This window comes from Choloepus didactylus, chromosome 20, assembly GCF_015220235.1.
Source record: "Choloepus didactylus isolate mChoDid1 chromosome 20, mChoDid1.pri, whole genome shotgun sequence".
In the NCBI taxonomy this organism is placed as follows: domain Eukaryota; kingdom Metazoa; phylum Chordata; class Mammalia; order Pilosa; family Megalonychidae; genus Choloepus; species Choloepus didactylus.
Genome location: NC_051326.1, coordinates 25,026,062 through 25,047,148, shown reverse-complemented (window position 1 = coordinate 25,047,148; position 21,087 = coordinate 25,026,062). Strand labels below are relative to the sequence as shown.

The 21,087-nt window shown below is 40.5% G+C and overlaps 1 protein-coding gene across 1 annotated transcript in view; it reads left to right on the top strand.

Moving 5' to 3' along the window:
- The first annotated feature begins 4,748 nt into the window (after window positions 1-4,748).
- The window catches only part of SLC18A1 (solute carrier family 18 member A1), a 28,714-nt gene continuing 12,375 nt past the window's right edge, over window positions 4,749-21,087 (top strand). Inside the window, exons 1-9 of the mRNA XM_037813041.1 lie at window positions 4,749-4,889; window positions 5,465-5,828; window positions 6,468-6,526; window positions 14,559-14,642; window positions 15,628-15,720; window positions 18,047-18,136; window positions 18,415-18,458; window positions 20,627-20,687; window positions 20,781-20,876. Coding sequence (XP_037668969.1) covers window positions 4,766-4,889; window positions 5,465-5,828; window positions 6,468-6,526; window positions 14,559-14,642; window positions 15,628-15,720; window positions 18,047-18,136; window positions 18,415-18,458; window positions 20,627-20,687; window positions 20,781-20,876 — 1,015 coding nt within the window. The 5' untranslated portion in view covers window positions 4,749-4,765. The remainder of the gene's footprint in view (window positions 4,890-5,464; window positions 5,829-6,467; window positions 6,527-14,558; window positions 14,643-15,627; window positions 15,721-18,046; window positions 18,137-18,414; window positions 18,459-20,626; window positions 20,688-20,780; window positions 20,877-21,087) is intronic.

The window sequence follows — 21,087 nt, the reverse complement described above, 5'->3', positions numbered from 1 at the left end:
ATATATATACAAGTTTTCCAAGTTGATATGCAGTTTTAATAATGATCATTTTAATTCTCTGTTTCAATAACATGATAGTCCTTCAAACCTATGTACTATAATTTACTTAAATATTTTTCTATAGTTGGGCATTTGAGATATTTCCATTTTCCCCCTAAATTCCATAATAAAAATTTTGTAACTGTGATTTCCACCCTCATATTTTAGCTTATTTTTTCAGAATAGGATCCTAAGGAGTGAAATTACTGGATCAAAAGGTATGAAAATTTTTATGACTTGAAACATGTTGCCAAATTTCTTTATAAAAGAACTGTATCTACTTACATAGCTACTAAGAGTATGTGTGTGAATTTCCATTTTGCCATATTCACACCAGCTTCATCTTTTTTTACATAAAAAATTAAAACTGGAGGAAGATGAGAGCTCATTCCTGTTCCTTAGTAAGACTTTTTATTAATAGGGATGGGGTTTGTGTAGACTGAATACCCCAAGCTTTACTGACCTGCAAATACTAGCACAGTTCCCTTGAACTGGATTTATCAACTTTTATATAATATTTATTGCTGTCTTAGTTTGCCTGGGCTGCTCTAACAAATACTGCAGACTGGCTGACTTCAGCAACAGGAACTTATTGCCTCACAGCTTTGGAGGCTGGAAGTCCTCACTCGAGGTGTCAGCAGGATCACACTTTCCCTGAAGCCTGTCACAGTCTGGTGGTGTCTTGCCGGCAGCCCACAACCCAATCTCTACTTCCGTCACATGGCCATCTGTCTCCTTCTGTCCCCTCCTCACTCCTATTTCTGTGTCCAAATTTCCCCTGACTTTTAAGGACTCCAGCCATACAGGATTAAGCCCCACCCCAATTCAGTTTGGCCTCACTTTTAATAACATCATCAAAGATCCTATTTACAAATGGGTTCACATCCACAGGACCATGGTTAAGAGTTGAACTTGTCTTGGTAGGCGACATGGTTTGATCCATATCATTAAATATATATAAAAAAAATTCAAACATATATTAGAAATATGACTGGCATATAGCAGGTGCTCAAAAAATGATAGCTGTCATTATGGTTCTTATTCCTATGAATGCCAAAATTGTGATGGATCTTAGCCCACACTTTCTTTCCCAAGACCTCAGTGCCCCCAACCATGGTTTTCCGATTATTGGGGGCACCCCCAGTTTGTTGGTGTCTCAGAGCTGATTTCTCCATGGAAGTGCTCGATCCAAGCCCTCTGCCTCTGGTGCTCCCTATCAAAGGCAGCTTTGCTCTGCTGGTGGCTGCCCTAAGCCCTCCAGGTGCAAAGACTGCACTTAGGGTGGGGGCATTGTGGCTGGAGTGTTATCTGGACTCCAAATAGGACACTGCTTATGCCCAAAGTTTCACAAATGCCTTTATTAATACAGTTCCTCCACTTTTTGGCCTTAATGTCTCTCTCCATAGAGGCTCAGGCCACTGAAGAGTGTAAAGGGGCTTATGGTAGGTGTTCCTTGTGGTAGGCAAAAACTTTACATGGCAAAAGGGACTTTGCAGATATGATTAAGCTAAGGATTTTGAGCTGGAAAGATTTAGTCTGGATTATCTGATAGACCCAATGTAATCACATGACTCCTAATAAGTGGAAGAAGGAAGCAGGAAGCGCAGAGTCAGAAACTAGAAGGTGCTTTGCTGCTAGCTTTGAAGATGGAGGAGGGGGCCATGAGCCAAGAAATGCAGGTAGCCTCTCGAACCCAGAAAAGACAAGGAAATGGATTCTCCCTAGAGCTTCCAGAAGGAATACAGCCCTGCTGATACCTTGATTTTAGTCCAGTAAGACTTATTTTGGACTTTTGAGATCCAGAACTGCAGGTGTGTGGTGATTTGTTAAGATGGAAATAGAAAACTCCCCAATGTCTGTGTCTCCTACCTCAAATTATCTCTTCTGTTTTACATTTCAAAGCACTGACTTTCTTTTTAGCCCTAAATTGAATATATCCAATTCATGCAATTAGCAGGGGCTCATTGACCCACTAGTTCCACAAACAGGAAAACTCTGATCTCAGAACCTGCTGCTACTCTTGCTCATTAGTTGTATTTGCTCTTTTATAAATTGCTCATGGTCTTCACCCCACTGATGACTCAATGTTGGAATATAGATCCATAGTGGCACTCCAAGCCAAGTTATACACTCTCCTGTAGCCATCCATCCATACAAGAAATGTTTACTGGAGGCTACTATGTGCCAGGCATTGAGCTAGTGTTGGATGTGTAGGTGGCAAATGCACAGCTTATGTCTTTACAGGGGCCATAGATGCTGGACTTTTATCTCTGGAAGAGAGCATGCACAGATTCCCACCCTCCAGCCCCCATGGGTATTCTAAGATGTATTTCATTCTGTGAAGCAACTGGAGTACAGGGAGTCTCTTTCAAGAAGTAGCAAGGGACAGGGACTGCACTCTGATTCCATTTTGGCTTCCAATTTGTATTCAGACCCAGGAAATAGAGTTTGATGATAGATAAGCACAGATGAAAAACAGAGCAGCCCAGTGCTTCTTTGCTTAGGCTAATTTCTTCCCTGTTCATCCTCTCCAGCTCTGCCTTCCTGCCTCTGACGCAGGGAACTGAGGGTCTAAATGGAACCTTCTGGAGGTTCCAATTAAATCTTTGTGGACAAAAGGCACACACAGCATCCTCAGATAACAGGTGGTAATAAATCCATCAGCACATTCAGTTTCAGAGAGCAGAGCCCTGCTGTCCTGCTAACAGTTGCCAGCACTCCACTGAGTGCATCACGCAGAGTTGTGTTCTGAGGTAAGATCTCTCTCTCTGGACAAATTTAATCCTTTCTTGTAATCCTTGTCTCTAGCCAGAGGATTTTGACTACAAAGCAAAGTTTACTATTGACTCAATGGTAAATTACTATTTTTTGCTTTTTTTTAGGGTTTTTTTTTTTTTTGCCTTTTCTTGTAAACATATTTATTTCCATCTTACATCTTTTGCTTTCCCATTGTTTCTCTTAGTCTCTTCTTATTTTCTTCCTTATATATCTTTAAATAAAGTTGTACTTAGCAATACCTTATTTATACAGAGAAAGGGTCTTAATCGATTATGCACATTTTCTGGTTAAAACTTATGTGGGGATTTGGTTCACTTCAAGCTGAAGTATGGATGATGATCTCTTTACAGCCCTGGGCTTAGAACTGAGTAACTCAGAGCTCAGAAGACTTCAAACGGTTGAGGATGACTATTGAACCCCAATGATAATTGTTTAAAAGTATTTACTTCTTGGATTATAAAGGTGGTTAATTGTAGAATATTTGAAAATTACAGAAAAAGAAAAAGAAGATAATTTAAATCATTGATTATAAATAGCCAGCATTTTGGTATGTATCTATCTAGTTATTTAAAAATATGCACATATGTATTTACTTTTTAGTAATTGAGGTCAAGCTGCAAATACAGTTTAATATCTTTTCTACTTAACAGTATATTAAGAGTATTTTCTAGGTCATTAAAATTACTTAAAAACATGGTTTTTAAGAGCTACTTAATATTCTATCATTAAATTGCACCATTATTTAATCAATCCCTTATTACTAGACATTTAAGTGAATTCCATTTTTTTCATTAATACAAATAATTCATCAATTACTAATTTTGTACATAAATCTTTGTATGCATCTCTGATAATTTCCTTAGGATAGATTCCTAGAGGTAGAGTTACTTAATCAAAGGCAACACAATTTGTAGGTTGGATACATCTCACAGCAGGGATCTCTTTTAAATTTTAAGTGATTGTTATTGATAACTAAACAGAAGCCTCATTAAAGAAATAAAATTCTTCCCAGAAACTGCTATTACTTGAAATTTAACAAGTTACTGGGATTTAGTGCTGACTAATGAAATCCTAAATAGAAAGGTAATCGTGAAAGTCAGTATTTTATTTACACAGAGTAACTCTTCTTTCTGAGCAGGGTTTTATAGCCTAAACAAAAGAAGAGGAGTGCTGCTAGCACCACAGAACACTCGAGGTGGTGGGGCATCATCTTCTAGGTCAGAAAGCTTGGATTGTAGTCTCAGTTGGGCACTAACTACTAACCGTGTGCCCTGAGATAAATCTCCTAAATCCCTGAATCTGAGATCTTGTCTGTGAGATGAAAGACTTGGTCTGGGTCAGTGTCTCCCACTTGATGACATGAGTGGCGCTTGTGGCACAAGAGATATTTTGGAGTGTTCTATAGACCAAACATTTTTTTTTCCATGGTGCATAAAGTTACATTAAAAAATTTATCCCAAAATAACAAAAAACAAAAACACACAAAAAATTTATTCCAATTTTTAAAATGAGTGGATTTAATGAGGGGGTGAAGTAAATAATACTGCAGGTGTCCCTCAGATATGGCATAAATCATCATGATAATAGGCAAATGTCTGAGGTTTGCAGAACCTCGGCCAAGGTGATCTGTAGGGTCCTTTTTCACTCTATACTAGGTATAATTCCAGGTTTAAATAGCTGACACATAATGCTAACCTGGAAAGTATTCTGGGTACCAGGTGGAAATATTGCAATGTATAAGAAGTGAACATAGAAGAGACATAGATATGGAAAAACTTTCAAATACCGTCTTATTACTTGCAACCTTTTGTATTTTCATTTTAATAGTGAGTTGACTTTTCTGTGGCAGACTCTCCCCCCTCTCCTGTAAAGACAGCAGAAAGCCTGTAGCTTTAACAGGAAGCCCCTAAAACCTGGAGGAGAAGACGCCCCCAGCCCAGCCCTCACTATGCTCCGGGTGGTTCTGGATGCTCCACAGCGGTTGCTGAAGAAGGGCCAGGGGTCCCGGCAGCTGGTGCTGGTGGTGGTATTTGTGGCTCTGCTGCTGGACAACATGCTGCTTACTGTGGTGGGTGCGTTCAGGGGCTTTGTGTGGAGGGTTAATTTGCTTGGGACCCCAGAGGCAGCACACACACTGCTAGATTTCAGCAATGAACAGACTTTTTTTTTTATGCTCAGATACATACAGAGGTTGCTGGGAAGGGCATCTGAAGTTTGCCAAGCATTGCTAAAAGGTCCTAGAGATTCAAAGAGAAGGAGGTTCAGAAAGCGTTATGAAAAGACAAGAAAGCTACCTTTCAAAAATCTACCTTTTAAAAACCTACCTTTTTTTTTAATCAGAGCCCCACTTTTTGCTAATTGAGAGTCCATTAAACTTTGCATTAAGTTATGCCAATTAAGTTATGTCAATACATACTAACATGTTGTCCCTCCTAGGTAAGATATATGCTTTTAAACAAAAGTCTTCCTGAGGCAAGCTGTTAATCCTATACCATGGTTGGAATTTAGGATAATTGGAGCAGGCAGTCTTTGCTGGGCTTCACATCACATCACATAGCCTTACTTTGGGCATAAAACTGAACCTTATGGTAATGACCCTGCACCTATCTTCCCTTAGCCCTTATTGCTTGTCTTGTTTGACTTTCAGTGCCTATTGTGCCCACCTTCCTATATGCCACAGAGTTCAAAGAAGTCAACACTTTTCTGCACTTGGGCCAGGCCAGGACTTCCCCAAATGTCCTCACCTCTCCTGCTTTTTCCACCATCTTCTCTTTCTTTGACAACAACACCATGGCTGTTGAAGAAAATGTACCCAGTGGCACAGCATGGATGAATGACACGTCCAGCACCTTCCCCACTCCAGTCCCTGAAGCCATGTCAGCACGTAAAAACAACTGCTTGCAAGGCACAGAGTTCTTGGAGGAAGAGAACATACGGGTCGGAGTTCTGTTTGCTTCAAAGGCTCTGATGCAACTTCTGGTCAACCCATTTGTGGGGCCTCTCACCAACAGGTATCTCAGTGAGTGAAGTGCCCAACAGGCTACTAAGGGGCTCAGGGCAGAGGGGCTGAGATAGCACAATGGAGGCTAGAAGTGTAAAAGAAGGAGCACTGATTTGTCTGGACCCCAAGGGAGTGGGTTGCTTGGAAAGTTGGTCACCTTAATGGTTAATAACATGAGATTGATGAAATGCCATAGGCTCCTGATGTTCTTAATGATATAATGAATATTAAGTACCAAGAAGAAAATCAGTGAACAGCAGTGAATTGTTGATATTGTATCAGTGTTCTAGAACATGGCTTGAATGGGGAGAATGTGGGAATGGGACGTTTCTATTGCAATCTAGAGAACTGGCATTCTATCAGTTGTATTTGGGATTACCTTGATGTTCCAAAGGGATATACACTCTGACGAGGCTATTCTTTTTGGAAAAGAGTATTTTGGACTGGGACTATGGGTAAATGTGCATATTTGTTTATTTGTTTGCACTTATTTATATCATGTTCTAGCCCCACTCCCGCATTCAGAAACATGTTTTGCCATTTACTCAAATAACTATATTTTTGTTCCCATTTATATTTAAAATATATAGTCCAAGTACATGGATGCCTATTAGAATTGTATCTTTTGTGTTTTTTAATTCCCTTTTAGGATTGGATATCATATTCCCATGTTTGCCGGCTTTGTTATCATGTTTCTCTCCACAGTTAGTAAGTAATTTGCTTCCTCTTCTCTTCATTGATTATGTTTGATTATATCATCTACACTATAGTGAATAAAGCAGAGCCAGGTTAGGCTAGAGAGTAATTAGATATCTGAGTAAGCCTGGTGACACTGATTTAAATGTTTTGCTTTTATTTATTTTTTTGGTGTGGGGAATAGAGCAGTAGTAGATCTTCCAAGTTTGGCAACTCTGTCCAGTTAGAATCTGTCTATTTTGTTATGGAAGAACAGATATTTCACTTCCTTCAGCTAGTGAAAATGGCAAAGACTGTTTTGATGTGTGTGTGTGTCTGTGTGTGTCTGTGTGTGTGTAGCTATCAATAATCCTTTGAGTGAATTTAATAAAAACCTTTCATCTTTGAGAAGGGGTCATATTATTTAGTATGCATAGGTAAAAGGCAACCAATAATCTAACTGGGTAAAAGCAACAGGCAAATTCCCAAAAGTCTACTACCTTCAACTTAAGAACATTAAAGGTTAGTTTAGGAAAAAAAATCTGCTAAACAAACAAGAAAGAGAAAGACAAATAGTATACCAAGAATCTGCTAAATTTTCCAAATAAAGCGGAGATGGACTAGGAATAGTAAGTAAAAAAATAAGTCTAGGAATTGATCCTGGGAAGTAAAATGATGAAGAATGAAGGGGGGTGGTTTGGGGGCTTATGCAGGGGAAGGCAGCCTGTGGACTCACCACTGGCTTTGATCCTATGCTCTGCTGATTCTCTGCTCCAACAATGTGCTCCTCTCTCCCTCATTGTTCTTATTACCTTTCCATTACTTATCTGCTTTTTCTACTTCTCCTCTTCGAGTGTTCTTCCCCTCCAGCATAGGGTTTGATTCCCAACAGCAATGGTTAATGCGAGTTTGTTGCACTCAGGGCTGGAGGGCTGCAAAGCACAGGAGCTCAAGATGTTAAGTTCTATTATCTGAGAACTGCAGCTTATTTATGAAGATTCTACTAAATCAAAGTAAATATGAGGAAATTCAAATTATAAATGTTTACCTCTAGAAGCTCTGCCTATATTAAACAGTAAATTAAAAAATATTAAGACACCCTATGTTGTTGTTCCGGTTAGCTAACTCTGCCATTAAGCAAAATACCAGAAATGGATTGGCTTTTTTTTTTTTTTTTTTTTAATCATCATTTTATTGAGATATATTCACATACCACGCAGACATACAAAACAAATCGTACTTTCGATTGTTTACAGTACCATTACATAGTTGTACATTCATCACCTAAATCAATCCCTGATACCTTCATTAGCACACACACAAAAATAACAAGAATAATAATTAGAGTGAAAAAGAGCAATTGAAGTAAAAAAGAACACTGGGTACCTTTGTCTGTTTGTTTCCTTCCCCTACTTTTCTACACATCCATCCATAAACTAGACAAAGTGGAGTTTGGTCCTTATGGCTTTCCCAATCCCATTGTCACCCCTCATAAGTTACATTTTTATACAACTGTCTTCGAGATTCATGGGTTCTGGGTTGTAGTTTGATAGTTCCAGGCATCCACCACCAGCTACCCCATTTCTTTAGAACCTAAAAAGGGTTGTCTAAAGTGTGCGTAAGAGTGCCCACCAGAGTGATCTCTCGGCTCGTTTTGGAATCTCTCTGCCACTGAAGCTTATTTCATTTCCTTTCACATCCCCCTTTTGGTCAAGAAGATGTTCTCCGTCCCACGATGCCGGGTCAACATTCCTGCCCGGGAGTCATATTCCACGTTGCCAGGGAGATTCACTCCCCTGGGTGTCTGATCCCACGTAGGGGGGAAGGCAGTGATTTCACCTTTCAAGTTGGCTTAGCCAGAGAGAGAGGGCCACATCTGAGCAACAAAGAGGCATTCAGGAGGAGACTCTTAGGCACAAATATAGGGAGGCCTAGCCTCTCCTTTGCAGCAACCGTCTTCCCAAGGGTAAAACTTATGGTAGAGGGCTCAACCCATCAAAACACCAGTCCCCTATGTCTGTGGTCATGTTAGCAACCATGGAGGTGGGGTAGGCAAATACCCCTGCATTCTCCATAGGCTCCTCAAGGGGGCACTACATCTTTTTTTTTTTTCCTTGTTTTTCTTTTTTTTTTTTTTTTTTAACTTTCCCTTCTTTTTTAAATCAACTGTATGAAAAAAAAAGTTAAAAAGAAAACAAACATACAATAAAAGAACATTTCAAAGAGACCATAACAAGGGAGTAAGAAAAAGACAACTAACCTAAGATAACTGCTTAACTTCCAACATGTTCCTACTTTACCCCAAGAAAGTTACATAATATAGCAACATTTCAGTGAACTTGTTCCTACTACATCCATCAGAAATTAACAGACCATAGTCATTTCTGGGCATCCCCAGAACGTTAAATAGCTTATCTGTTCTTCTTGGATTATTGTTCCCCCTTCCTTAATTGCTCTCTACTGCTAGTTCCCCTACATTCTACATTATAAACCATTTGTTTTACATTTTTCAAAGTTCACATTAGTGGTAGCATATAATATTTCTCTTTTTGTGCCTGGCTTATTTCGCTCAGCATTATGTCTTCAAGGTTCATCCATGTTGTCATATGTTTCACCAGATCGTTCCTTCTTACTGCCGCGTAGTATTCCATCGTGTGTATATACCACATTTTATTTATCCACTCATCTGTTGAAGGACATTTGGGTTGTTTCCATCTCTTGGCAATTGTGAATAATGCTGCTATGAACATTGGCGTGCAGATATCTGTTCGTGTCACTGCTTTCCGATCTTCCGGGTATATACCGAGAAGTGCAGTCGCTGGATCGAATGGTAGCTCTATATCTAGTTTTCTAAGGAACCGCCAGACTGACTTCCAGAGTGGCTGAACCATTATACAGTCCCACCAACAATGAATAAGAGTTCCAATTTCTCCACATCCCCTCCAGCATTTGTAGTTTCCTGTTTGTTTAATGGCAGCCATTCTAACCGGTGTTAGATGGTATCTCATTGTGGTCTTAATTTGCATCTCTCTAATAGCTACTGAAGCTGAACATTTTTTCATGTGTTTCTTGGCCATTTGTATTTCCTCTTCAGAGAACTGTCTTTTCATATCTTTTGCCCATTTTATAATTGGGCTGTCTGTACCTTTGTCATTGAGTTGTAGGATTTCTTTGTATATGCAAGATATCAGTCTTTTGTCAGATACATGGTTTCCAAAAATTTTTTCCCATTGAGTTGGCTGCCTCTTTACCTTTTTGAGAAATTCCTTTGAGGTGCAGAAACTTCTAAGCTTGAGGAGTTCCCATTTATCTATTTTCTCTTTTGTTGCTTGTGCTTTGGGTGTAAAGTCTAGGAAGTGGCCTCCTAATACAAGGTCTTGAAGATGTTTTCCAACATTATCTTCTAGGAGTTTTATGGTACTTTCTTTTATATTGAGATCTTTGGTCCATTTTGAGTTAATTTTTGTGTAGGGGGTGAGGTAGGGGTCCTCTTTCATTCTTTTGGATATGGATATCCAACTCTCCCAGCCCCATTTGTTGAAAAGACCATTATGGCTCAGTTCGGTGACTTTGGGGGCCTTATCAAAGATCAGTCGGCCATAGATCTGAGGGTCTATCTCTGAATTCTCAATTCGATTCCATTGATCTATATGTCTATCTTTGTGCCAGTACCATGCTGTTTTGGCAACTGTGGCTTTATAATAAGCTTCAAAGTCAGGGAGTGTAAGTCCTCCCACTTCGTTTTTCTTTTTTAGAGTGTCTTTAGCAATTCGAGGCATCTTCCCTTTCCAAATAAATTTGATAACTAGCTTTTCCAAGTCTGCAAAGTAGGTTGTTGGAATTTTGATTGGGATTGCATTGAATCTGTAGATGAGTTTGGGTAGAATTGACATCTTAATGACATTTAGCCTTCCTATCCATGAACATGGAATATTTTTCCATCTTTTAAGGTCCCCTTCTATTTCTTTTAGTAGAGTTATGTAGTTTTCTTTGTATAGGTCTTTTACATCTTTGGTTAAGTTTATTCCTAGGTACTTGATTTTTTTAGTTGCTATTGAAAATGGTATCTTTTTCTTGAGTGTCTCTTCAGTTTGTTCATTTCTAGCATATAGAAACATTACTGACTTATGTGCATTAATCTTGTATCCCGCTACTTTGCTAAATTTGTTTATTAGCTCTAGTAGGTGTATCGTTGATTTCTCAGGGTTTTCTAGATATAAGATCATATCATCTGCAAACAATGACAGTTTTACTTCTTCTTTTCCAATTTGGATGCCTTTTATTTCTTTGTCTTGCCGGATTGCCCTGGCTAGCACTTCCAGCACAATGTTGAATAACAGTGGTGACAGCGGGCATCCTTGTCTTGTTCCTGATCTTAGAGGGAAGGCTTTCAGTCTCTCACCATTGAGTACTATGCTGGCTGTGGTTTTTCATATATGCTCTTTATCATGTTGAGGAAGTTTCCTTCAATTCCTACCTTTTGAAGTGTTTTTATCAAAAAGGGATGTTGGATTTTGTCAAATGCTTTTTCAGCATCTATTGAGATGATCAATTGATTTTTCCCTTTCGAGTTTTTAATGTGTTGTAATACATTGATTGTTTTTCTTATGTTGAACCATCCTTGCATGCCTGGAATGAACCCCACTTGGTCATGGTGTATGATTTTTTTAATGTGTCTTTGGATTCGATTTGCAAGTATTTTGTTGAGGATTTTTGCATCTATATTCATTAGGGAGATTGGCCGGTAGTTTTCCTTTTTTGTAGCATCTTTGCCTGGTTTTGGTATTAGATTGATGTTAGCTTCATAAAATGAGTTAGGTAGTGTTCCATTTTTTTCAATGTTTTGAAAGAGTTTGAGTAAGATTGGTGTCAGTTCTTTCTGGAAAGTTTGGTAGAATTCCCCTGTGGAGCCATCTGGCCCTGGGCATTTATTTGTGGGAAGATTTTTGATGACTGATTGGATCTCTTTGCTTGTGATGGGTTGGTTGAGGTCTTCTATTTCTTCTCTGGTCAGTCTAGGTTGTTCATATGTTTCCAGGAAATTGTCCATTTCTTCTACATTATCCAGTTTGTTGCCATACAGTTGTTCATAATATCCTCTTATAATTTTTTTAATTTCTTCAGGATCTGCAGTTCTGTCACCTTTTCCATTCATTATTTTGTTTATATGGGTCTTCTCTCTTTTTGATTTTGTCAGTCTAGCTAGGGGCTTGTCAATCTTGTTGATCTTCTCAAAGAACCAACTTTTGGTGATATTTATCCTCTCTATTGTTTTTTTGTTCTCTATGTCATTTATTTCTGCTTTAATCCTTGTTATTTCTTTTCTTGTACTTGGTTTAGGATTGGTTTGCTGTTCATTTTCTAGCTTCTTCAGTTGATCCATTAGTTCTTTGATTTTGGCTCTTTCTTCCTCTTTAATATATGCGTTTAGTGCTATAAATTTCCCCCTTAGCACTGCTTTTGCTGCATCCCATAGGTTTTGGTATGTTGTGTTCTCATTTTCATTCGTCTCTATATATTTAGCAATTTCTCTTGCTATTTCTTCTTTAACCCACTGATTGTTTAGGAGTGTGTTGTTTAACCTCCAGGTATTTGTGAATTTTCTAAGTCTCTGATGGTTATTGACTTCTAATTGTATTCCATTGTGGTCAGAGAATGTGCTTTGAATAATTTCAATCTTTTTAAATTTATTGAGGCTTGTTTTATGTCCGAGCATATGATCTATTCTGGAGAAAGTTCCGTGAGCACTAGAAAAGTATGTGTATCCTGGTGATTTGGGATGTAATGTCCTGTATATGTCTGTTAAATCTAATTCATTTATGGATTGGCTTTTATAAAGGGAGTTTATCTGGTTACAAAGTTACAGTCCTAAGGCCATAAAGTGTCCAAGGTAAGGGGGTACCTTCACTGAAGGATGGCCAATGGCGTTTGGAAAACCTTTGTTAGCTGTGAAGGCATGTGGCTGGCGTATGCTCCAGAGTTCTGGTTTCAAAATGGCTTTCTCCCAGGACATTCCTCTCCAGGCTACAGCTCCTCAAAAACGTCACTCTTAGTTGCTCTTGAGGCGTTTGTCCTCTCTTAGCTTCTCCAGAGCAAAAGTCTGCTTTCAACGGCCATCCTCAAACTGTCTCTCATCTGCAGCTCCCGTGCATTCTTCAAAGCGTCCCTCTTGGCTGTAGCAAGCTCACTCTTTCTGTCTGAGCTTATATAGTGCTCTAGTAAACTAATCAAGGCCCATGCTGAATGGGCAGGGCCACACCTCCAGGGAAATTATCCAATCAGAGTTATTACCTACAATTGGGTGGGTGGCATCTCCATGGAAACACTCAATCTAATCAACACTAATACGTCTGCCCACACAAGATCTCATCAAAGATAATGGCGTTCTGGGGGACATAAAACATTGAAACCAGCGCAGTTGTCAAATGAGAATTTTAATTTGTTCCACAAAACATTATGGGGCACCTGTGTTATGCCTAGATAGCAGTAGTCACTGAGGGGATATAAAGAGTGAGAAGATGTGGTTCCACCTCTCCAGGAGTTTGCAGTGCTTGCCTGCGGAGATATGACAAATAAGATAATGCAGGCAGCATGCTAGTGGGTCCAAAATTCTTTAGCACAAGGTTGTTGCCTATTTATTCCCGAATCCCTGCCAAGAACTCATGTTTGGAAATCTTTTCTTTCTATCAAATGGTATTATTACATAATAATTATTGATTTCATGAGATAATCCATGTTGCTATACTGAGTTGGTCAAATTCTAGCCAAAAGCAAATAAATGTAGTGTTTAGATTATTCTATGTAGCATGTAGAGGTTCCATTTAGGGTTTTTAAAATACTAAAATGAGGTTGCTGATATCCATTGCTATTCTAACAACTCTCAGGTGGGAAGCATGCTTAATATAATTAGGAACTAAATGATGGCCCAGGTTAGGGGTGCAAAGTGAAAGGAAATTGCATTGAACTTCCTAAATAGGGTGACCTGGTTTGCCCAGGACTGAGGGGCTTCCCAGGATGTAAGACTTTCAATTTGAAAACCGGGAAAGTCCTAGGCAAACCACTATTCTCAAAGGACATGGGGATAGTTGACCTTCAATAGATTGAAAATCCCAAAGCCCTAGAGAGGGCATCAGAGGCCAGGCAAGGAGAGACCAAGAATGTGCTTGTTTGGGAGACAGTGAGTAGTTCATTGTGATCATGTCAGGAAGTGACGGAATACAATTATAAACACAACCAAAAGACTTCTATAATGAATGGACAAAGGAGTTAAAATCCTGCTGATTCAAACACTGTGGGAGTGTGCCTGCCCTCTTTGGGAGACATTGTTCTGGAATTGGAGATGAGACCCGTCTGGACTGAAGCTCTTACCACCAACACCCTGTAATTTAGTTCTTGATAACGTACTCTTGTTTGTTCTTAGTTTCTTGTATGTTAGTCTCTAATAGACTGAACCTCTTCAGGGGCATGGACTGGATGTTTTCTATATTGTGTGTCTCCAAAACAGTCCAACACAACTGCACATTCAATAATTACTTAGTAAGTACTCATTAACTTGACTTGGCTAAAAGCTCTTCCAATACAAGGTAAGGGGAAAGCGCTAATTGGATGACAAGATATTTTCTACCCCATGCCTATGTTGTTTGATGGGCACACTGCTTATTATCCCCATACTCCAGATGACCTAACTGGGGCCACATCTGAGTGGGTGTTGCATATGAAGGATCCAGGAGTAGGATCTAAGGACCAGAGCCCAGTCGAGGGCATTGATTACAGTGGATGGGATGTTGGGCTCTCAGGAAAAACTAGGGAGACCCAGCCTTCTATACCATATGGTGACTTGGTTTCTACTTCTGTGGTTTCTTGGTCTTCATGCTAATTGAAAGGAAATCTGATTGAGGCATTGGAGATTAGGAAGTCAACTCCAAAAAGAAGAGACAGTCATCATGCTGTATTAAAATGCACCCAATAATGTCTCATATTTGTGATATCATGGGCATGTTTTCTGGCAGCTGGAGAATATGTAAAATCAGCTAACTTGAGCATTGTCGCTATTCTCTCTGCCCAGTGTTTGCTTTTTCTGGAACCTATACTCTGCTCTTTGTGGCCCGAACCCTTCAAGGTATTGGATCTTCATTTTCATCTGTTGCAGGTAACTCTTCAACACACACACACACACACACACACACACACATCTTACCAAAACTACCTTCAGAACCTGTAAGATTTATATGAGGAAGTAGAGGAAAATCTCATCCTAGTAGGTAGTAGAATTTGTGATCCACAAACAAAATAATTGTATAGGCAGGGCCTATAATTCTCTAAGCCTGACATAATTCCCCAGATAGTATTTGGATGCAGCTAGGTCAGATCAGAGCAAGCCTGAGGTAAGATAGTGCAGTGGGCCGGGTTCTTATTTGGTGCCACTCTAGGGTCCCTTCTCTGTGCCCCCTTAATATTTAAAGGAACGGTGGGGCTAATACTTCTACTAACAGCATTACAGTTTGCAAAGTATTGCCACATTCATTATTTCATTTAAACTTATGAAGTAGGTATTTCATGCCATTTTACACATGAATAAATGGACCTGAAGGAATGCAAGCAACTTGCCTAAAATCCCACAGCTAGTAGAGGGGAGAGTATCTTCCACTTTGTACCAGGTCACAGTTGCCTTGCCTTGTCCAGCCCATGTTCTCTTTCAGGTAGTCAGTGCTTTCACACTGTTCTTTGAGCACCCCCACTGAACAGAACAGTGCTCTGTGGTCATAGATTTTCTTGCTCAGACCTACCCCATGGCACATCCACTCAAGGAAATGTGGTAGGGAAATAATAAAATGATGTGAACTGCAGTATAGTAGTTGGACCGTGGTGTTCTGTGTTACCCTCCCCAGAGGCCTGTGCACTTCCAGCAAGTCCTTCAATATTTTGAACTGAAGGAGCGAACAATACGGGAGTTCAGGGGACCATCAGAGGTAGTATATGTAAAATACATTGGGAAAAGTTTTGTAAAACCCCTCAAACTGAAATGCTAGCTGGGATTATCCCTGAAGATACAACAGGGCAGACTACAAGGACTCTGTGTGAGAGCCTGACAGAAAGCTCCCATATGCTAGCTCTATCCATTACTGTCTCTTCAGGTCTTGGAATGCTGGCCAGTGTCTACACTGATGACTACGAGAGAGGGCGGGTCATGGGAATCGCTCTGGGGGGCCTGGCTTTGGGAGTGCTGGGTAAGTGGCACCTAGCTGGATCTAGGTTCAGGAGGGTGGGGTGCTGCAGACCCCCAAAAGATGGTTCCAGGAGGCAGAAGTTCCCAAGGTCATGTAAGACAAGTATTTTCCTTCCCTCTGTGCCCCAATCATGATTTGAGTGAGACCTTCCCAAATACCCAGGAAAGGCAAAATCTCTTTTTTCTTAAGAAGCTGAACAGTCCATGGGGTCTGAGCAAGGTCCGGAGACCTAGCCCATTCAAGGGCATGAACTTTCCCACATTAGCGGCCATGGCTTGCCTCACCTCTGCTTCTATACACTGCCAGTGGTTTAAACATGAGACTTGCTCTTGGCCAGATTCTGTGCTAAACATTTAACAGACACTATCTCCTTTAATTCTCACCACCACCCTACAAAGGAGGAATGATTGCCCCCATTTTAGAGGCAAGGGTAAGAAAAGTTAAGTAGTCCATCCCAGGTCTCACAGCAAGGAAATGCCAGAGCTGGGATAGACTCAGAATTTGGGGGCTTTGAATCCCAAGCTCTCAATCATTAGGTTATACTTTCTTTGAGATTTATCCCTCAGAGGGCTTAGTTGAGTAGTTGAACAAGCTGCATACTTTTGCTGAGCACTTACTACGTGCTGAGCACAACGAGAGCACAGACAGAATATAAGATAAGTTCCAGCTGGAGTCCCTGACATCTAGAAGCTCGCAAGCTAATTGAGGAGATAAAATGCAGGCAACTGAATTTAAGAACAATAAAACACTAAATGTCTCTTCCCTGGCCAATCCCCACTCTATCCCCACAGGGAGGAGGGGCGTATAAAAACCACGTTCTTTGTTAATATCCATCTACTCAAACACCCAAGCTACAACTTTATCACCTCTTGTTCCCAAATGAAAAACATGCCCACATGTTCTCTACAGCCACTTCTTCAAGGTCAGCTCCTGATCATATCTTGGTCTGAATATGGCACCGGCCTCTTGGACGATCTCTTGTGCATTCCCACTGTCCTCCACAGTGCTGCTCGAAGGGTTTTCCTAAGCCCAGAGCTGGTGATGTTTTTTCCTCTGCCAAAAAGCACTGGTGTTTCTCCTTAGCCCACAGGGTAAAGTAGATGCTTTGTCTTAGGTATGAGGGACCCTTTGCTATTTAGCCTCAACCTTCCCTACTTCTATTCCTTTTTTATTATTATTACTTATATTTCATTAGAGAAATTGTAAATTTATAGAAAAATCATTCAGAAAACACAGAGTTCCCATATAATGGACCCACCCCCCACCACGGTTTTCATTTCCCTATTATGAATACATTGCATTAGTGATACTTTTGTTACAGTTGAGGAAACTATATTATTATAATGATACTATTAATTATAGTTCATAGTTTACATTAAGGTTCACTATTTGTGTTGTATAGTACTATGGTGCTGTTTTTTTAAACTTTTATTCTAGTAACATATATACAACCTAAAACTTCACCTTCTAACTACATTCAAATATATATTTCAGTGGTGTTAATTTCATTCACAATGTTGTCTACCATCACCACCATCCACTAACAAAACTTTCCCATCACCCCAAACAGAAGCTCTGTACCCATTAAGCATTGACTCCTTATTCCCTACACCCACCCCAGCCCCTGCTGGCCTGTGTTCTAGCTTCTGACTCAGTGAATTTGCTTATTATGAATTCTTCATATCAGTGAGATCATAAATATCTGCCCTTCTTTGTCTGGCTTGTATCACTCAACATGAGGCCTTCAGGGTTCATTCATGTCATGACATGTGTAGGAATGTCATTCATTTTAACAGCTGAACAATATTCCATTGTATGGATACACCACATTTTGTTTATCCCCCCACCACTGTTCTTCCCCTCCCAAATACTCCCATATTTATAATGCTGACTTTCTTCTCTTTATCTTCCAACTGCACTCTCTTTCCTGTAACCTCTGTGCTCTTTACACATGCTTCTTTCTCACCAGGTACTACCCACTTTACAAATCCTCTTCTGGCTACCTTAACTTTCTGAGTCACTACACTAGGCTTACACAGCCTTTCGTACATATAATCTTTTACTCTTGTACTTTTCACTGGATGCTGTATTCATTTTGTGTGTTGCTCCCTCCCGTCCCCTTGCCACAGACCCATTTCTTCCACTAGAAGGTGATATAAGATGAGCTCCTTGTCTTCTCCAGGTCTTCTCCATCTACAAGTACTCAAAACCTCATGTGGGGCTAAGTAGGCCCTCAATTAACAGTTACTGGGTAAATGTGGACAAATCCACCCTTACTAGGAATTGGCCCTCGTGTCTGGAATTTGTTTCTGCTTTGCCTTTCCAGTGGGAGCTCCTTTTGGAAGTGTGATGTATGATTTTGTTGGGAAGTCTGCTCCCTTCCTCATCTTGGCTTTCCTGGCACTGCTGGATGGAGGTGAGTCATCATCAGAGATCCACGCAGGTGACAGCTCCAGTCAGGTTGGGAACCCAATATGCTGTGGTATTGGTCTTGATGAATGATACATGGTGTGGATATTTTTGATGCATCAAGGACTGCCCTGTCCCAGGAAAGAAGGAAGAAACTCAGAGAGTTGGATCTGTATTGGGTGTGGTGTATCAGTATATGATAAGGTGGTGGTGTTGTGGCTGCTATAGGAGCCTCCAGCTAATCAGTGGATAACAGAACTGCCGCTCTCCCTCTTTCTTCCCTAGCACTGCAACTTTGCTTCCTGCAGCCTTCCAAAGTCTCCCCTGAGGTAAGTAGACACCAAGCTCCATTGCCAAGAGAGTTATGGAAAGGCTAATGCAGTGACCCTGGCATCTCTAGATCATCTGTGTCAAATCATAAGAAGAAAGGTGAAGGGGAGTAGAATCAGGGAAAGTGAGAATTGTCGGTGGATTTCCAGATAGGGTTATTTTTAGAGTAGTGTTAGGGTTTGAGAGGAAGTCAAGCTTGACGTTGGACAAAGATGGGAAAGGACATTGTGTAGAACCAACCAACCAATCAAACAAACAAAACAAACAAACAACCTGGCTGTCTAATATAACTCAGAACAAGGAGACAATGACCTTGGGACCTGAGTATTCAGAGTTATAAAATCTCAGAGTTAGAGAAGCATGTAGAAGCCCCCTAGACAAACTCTTCCTCAGTAAAAGGCTTCCTCCTAGGGCTTCCCTAACTCACTGTCATCCTGTTGCAGTTAGTAAATTTCAAGAATTGGTATTCATCTGACTGTAAGCCAAAGATGGCTCTGGAAAATCCGTATCAAACCATGAAGAATGAGAAGAAGGTACAGAAAACATGAGAAAGTTTGATCTAAGACCTTGACATTATATTCTGCAGTCTATCAGGATATTCCAGAAGTGATTATAATAATACCTGGTGGTTCTTTTTTTAATATAATTTTATTGAGATATAGTCACACACCATATAATCCATCTGAAGTATACAGTCAATGGCTCACAGTATTATCATATAGCTGCACATTCATCACAACAATCAATTTTAGAACTTCGTTACTCAAAAAATAGAAATAAAAGTAAAAAAGGAAAACCAAAATATCCCATAACCCTTATCCCTCCCTATTATTATTTTTTTAACAGTTTTATTCACACACCTTATAATCCTTCCCAAGCATACAATCAGTGGCTCTTGGTATAATCACAGTTATGCATTCACCACTACAGTTAATATGAGAACATTCTTATTTCTTCCAAAGAAAAAAATCCCATACCCCTATACCTCCCTATTATTGACATTTAGCTTTGGTATAGTGCCTTTGTTACAATTTATGCAAGAATATCAAAATGTTATTGTTAACTATAGACCTTAGTTTACATTAATTTTATTTTTCTCATATACCACCCTATTATTAACACCTTGTAATAATGATGTACGTTTATTCTAGTTCATGTAAGAACTTTCTTATATTTATACAATTACCTCCATCATTGCCACTCCAGATTTCACTAAGTTATACAGTCCCAGTCTTTATCCTCCAGCTTTCCTTCTGGTGACAGACACAACTCTAGCCTTCCGGTTCCAACCATACCTAGTGGTTCTTAAGGGCTTTTTATATGCCAGGAGCTCTGCTTAGTAATGTCTATGCTTTATCTCATTCAATCTTTCCATCAATTCCATGAGGTAAGTACTGTTATTAAACCCACTCTATCGATGAAAAAATTGAGGGACAGCAGAGGAATATCTGAAATAATTAGGAATGAAGATGCAATTGACACAGTTAGGTTGCCAATCTCCCTAGCCTGTCCGGAGCCTCCTGCTGTCTGCTTGAGATGAGAGACTGCTGGGAAGTACAGAAGGAAGGAGAGTGCCCTAGCTGGAATGGAGAGTATGTACTGAGGAAAGGAGAAAATTAGAACTAGGTGGCTAAGCTGTCATTTCAATTTGGCAGACTCCAGATCTTCAAATTCCTTCTTCTACACCAGTCCAGGATGGCTCAAAATGGTTCAGAACAAAGAAAGCTTGAGCAGATTTCTGAGTTATTGCCTCCATGCTCAATTTTTGGCTTAGGCGCTCTGCCTGTAGCTCTCCCAGGACAAGTGTTAGTGCCAGCAAGATCTAGTGCAGGGGCCTTTAGGATCAGGAGTCCAGACACCTGTTGTCAAATCCTGGCCTTGCTAACAACCAACTCTGACCTGGTTGATGGTCAGTTGAAGGCAGGAATCATGCCTGGAATATTTTGTGGCTATCACAAGGCCTTCCTTGCACACAGTAGGTGCTTTGCCATCAGCTCACTCTTTGACCTTGAGCAAGTCACTTTCCCTCCCTGGATGTGGATTTCCTCACCTCTACAGTAAAGGAGCTGACATAGGCGGGCTTTTAGGTCCTGTCTCAGATTCTGTGAGAACAGGAGAAATGTACATGCCATACAAATGGAAGTTTTTTGTTGTCCATGTTCTCCAGAGTGCCAAGGGGACCCCACTCTTAACACTTCTCAAAGACCCTTATATCCTGGTGGCTGCAGGTAAGATACCACGGCCTTCCTTTGGGCTGGGAGAGGCTGAACTTCAGGGCAGCCTGCAGGTGGCTCACGGGAGAAACTTCTGCTATCTCCCAGGCTCCCTCTGCTTTGCCAACATGGGAGTGGCCATGCTGGAACCCACCCTGCCCATCTGGATGATGCAGACCATGTGCTCCCCCAAGTGGCAGCTGGGTAAGTGACCTCAGTGCCGGCCTCAGGCTTGAGTAGGAGGCAGGTGCTGTGGGTCCTCTCTCAGGTAATTGAGGAGCATCCTCAGGCCCAGGTTATCGGGGCCACAGAGGAACCACGTGCTTCCTTTGCTGACTTATCTTCCATGCCCACATCCATGAATCAAGCCTGGGTGGGCTGAGCAGTCCCTCAGGGAAGCAGGCTGAGAAAGGGC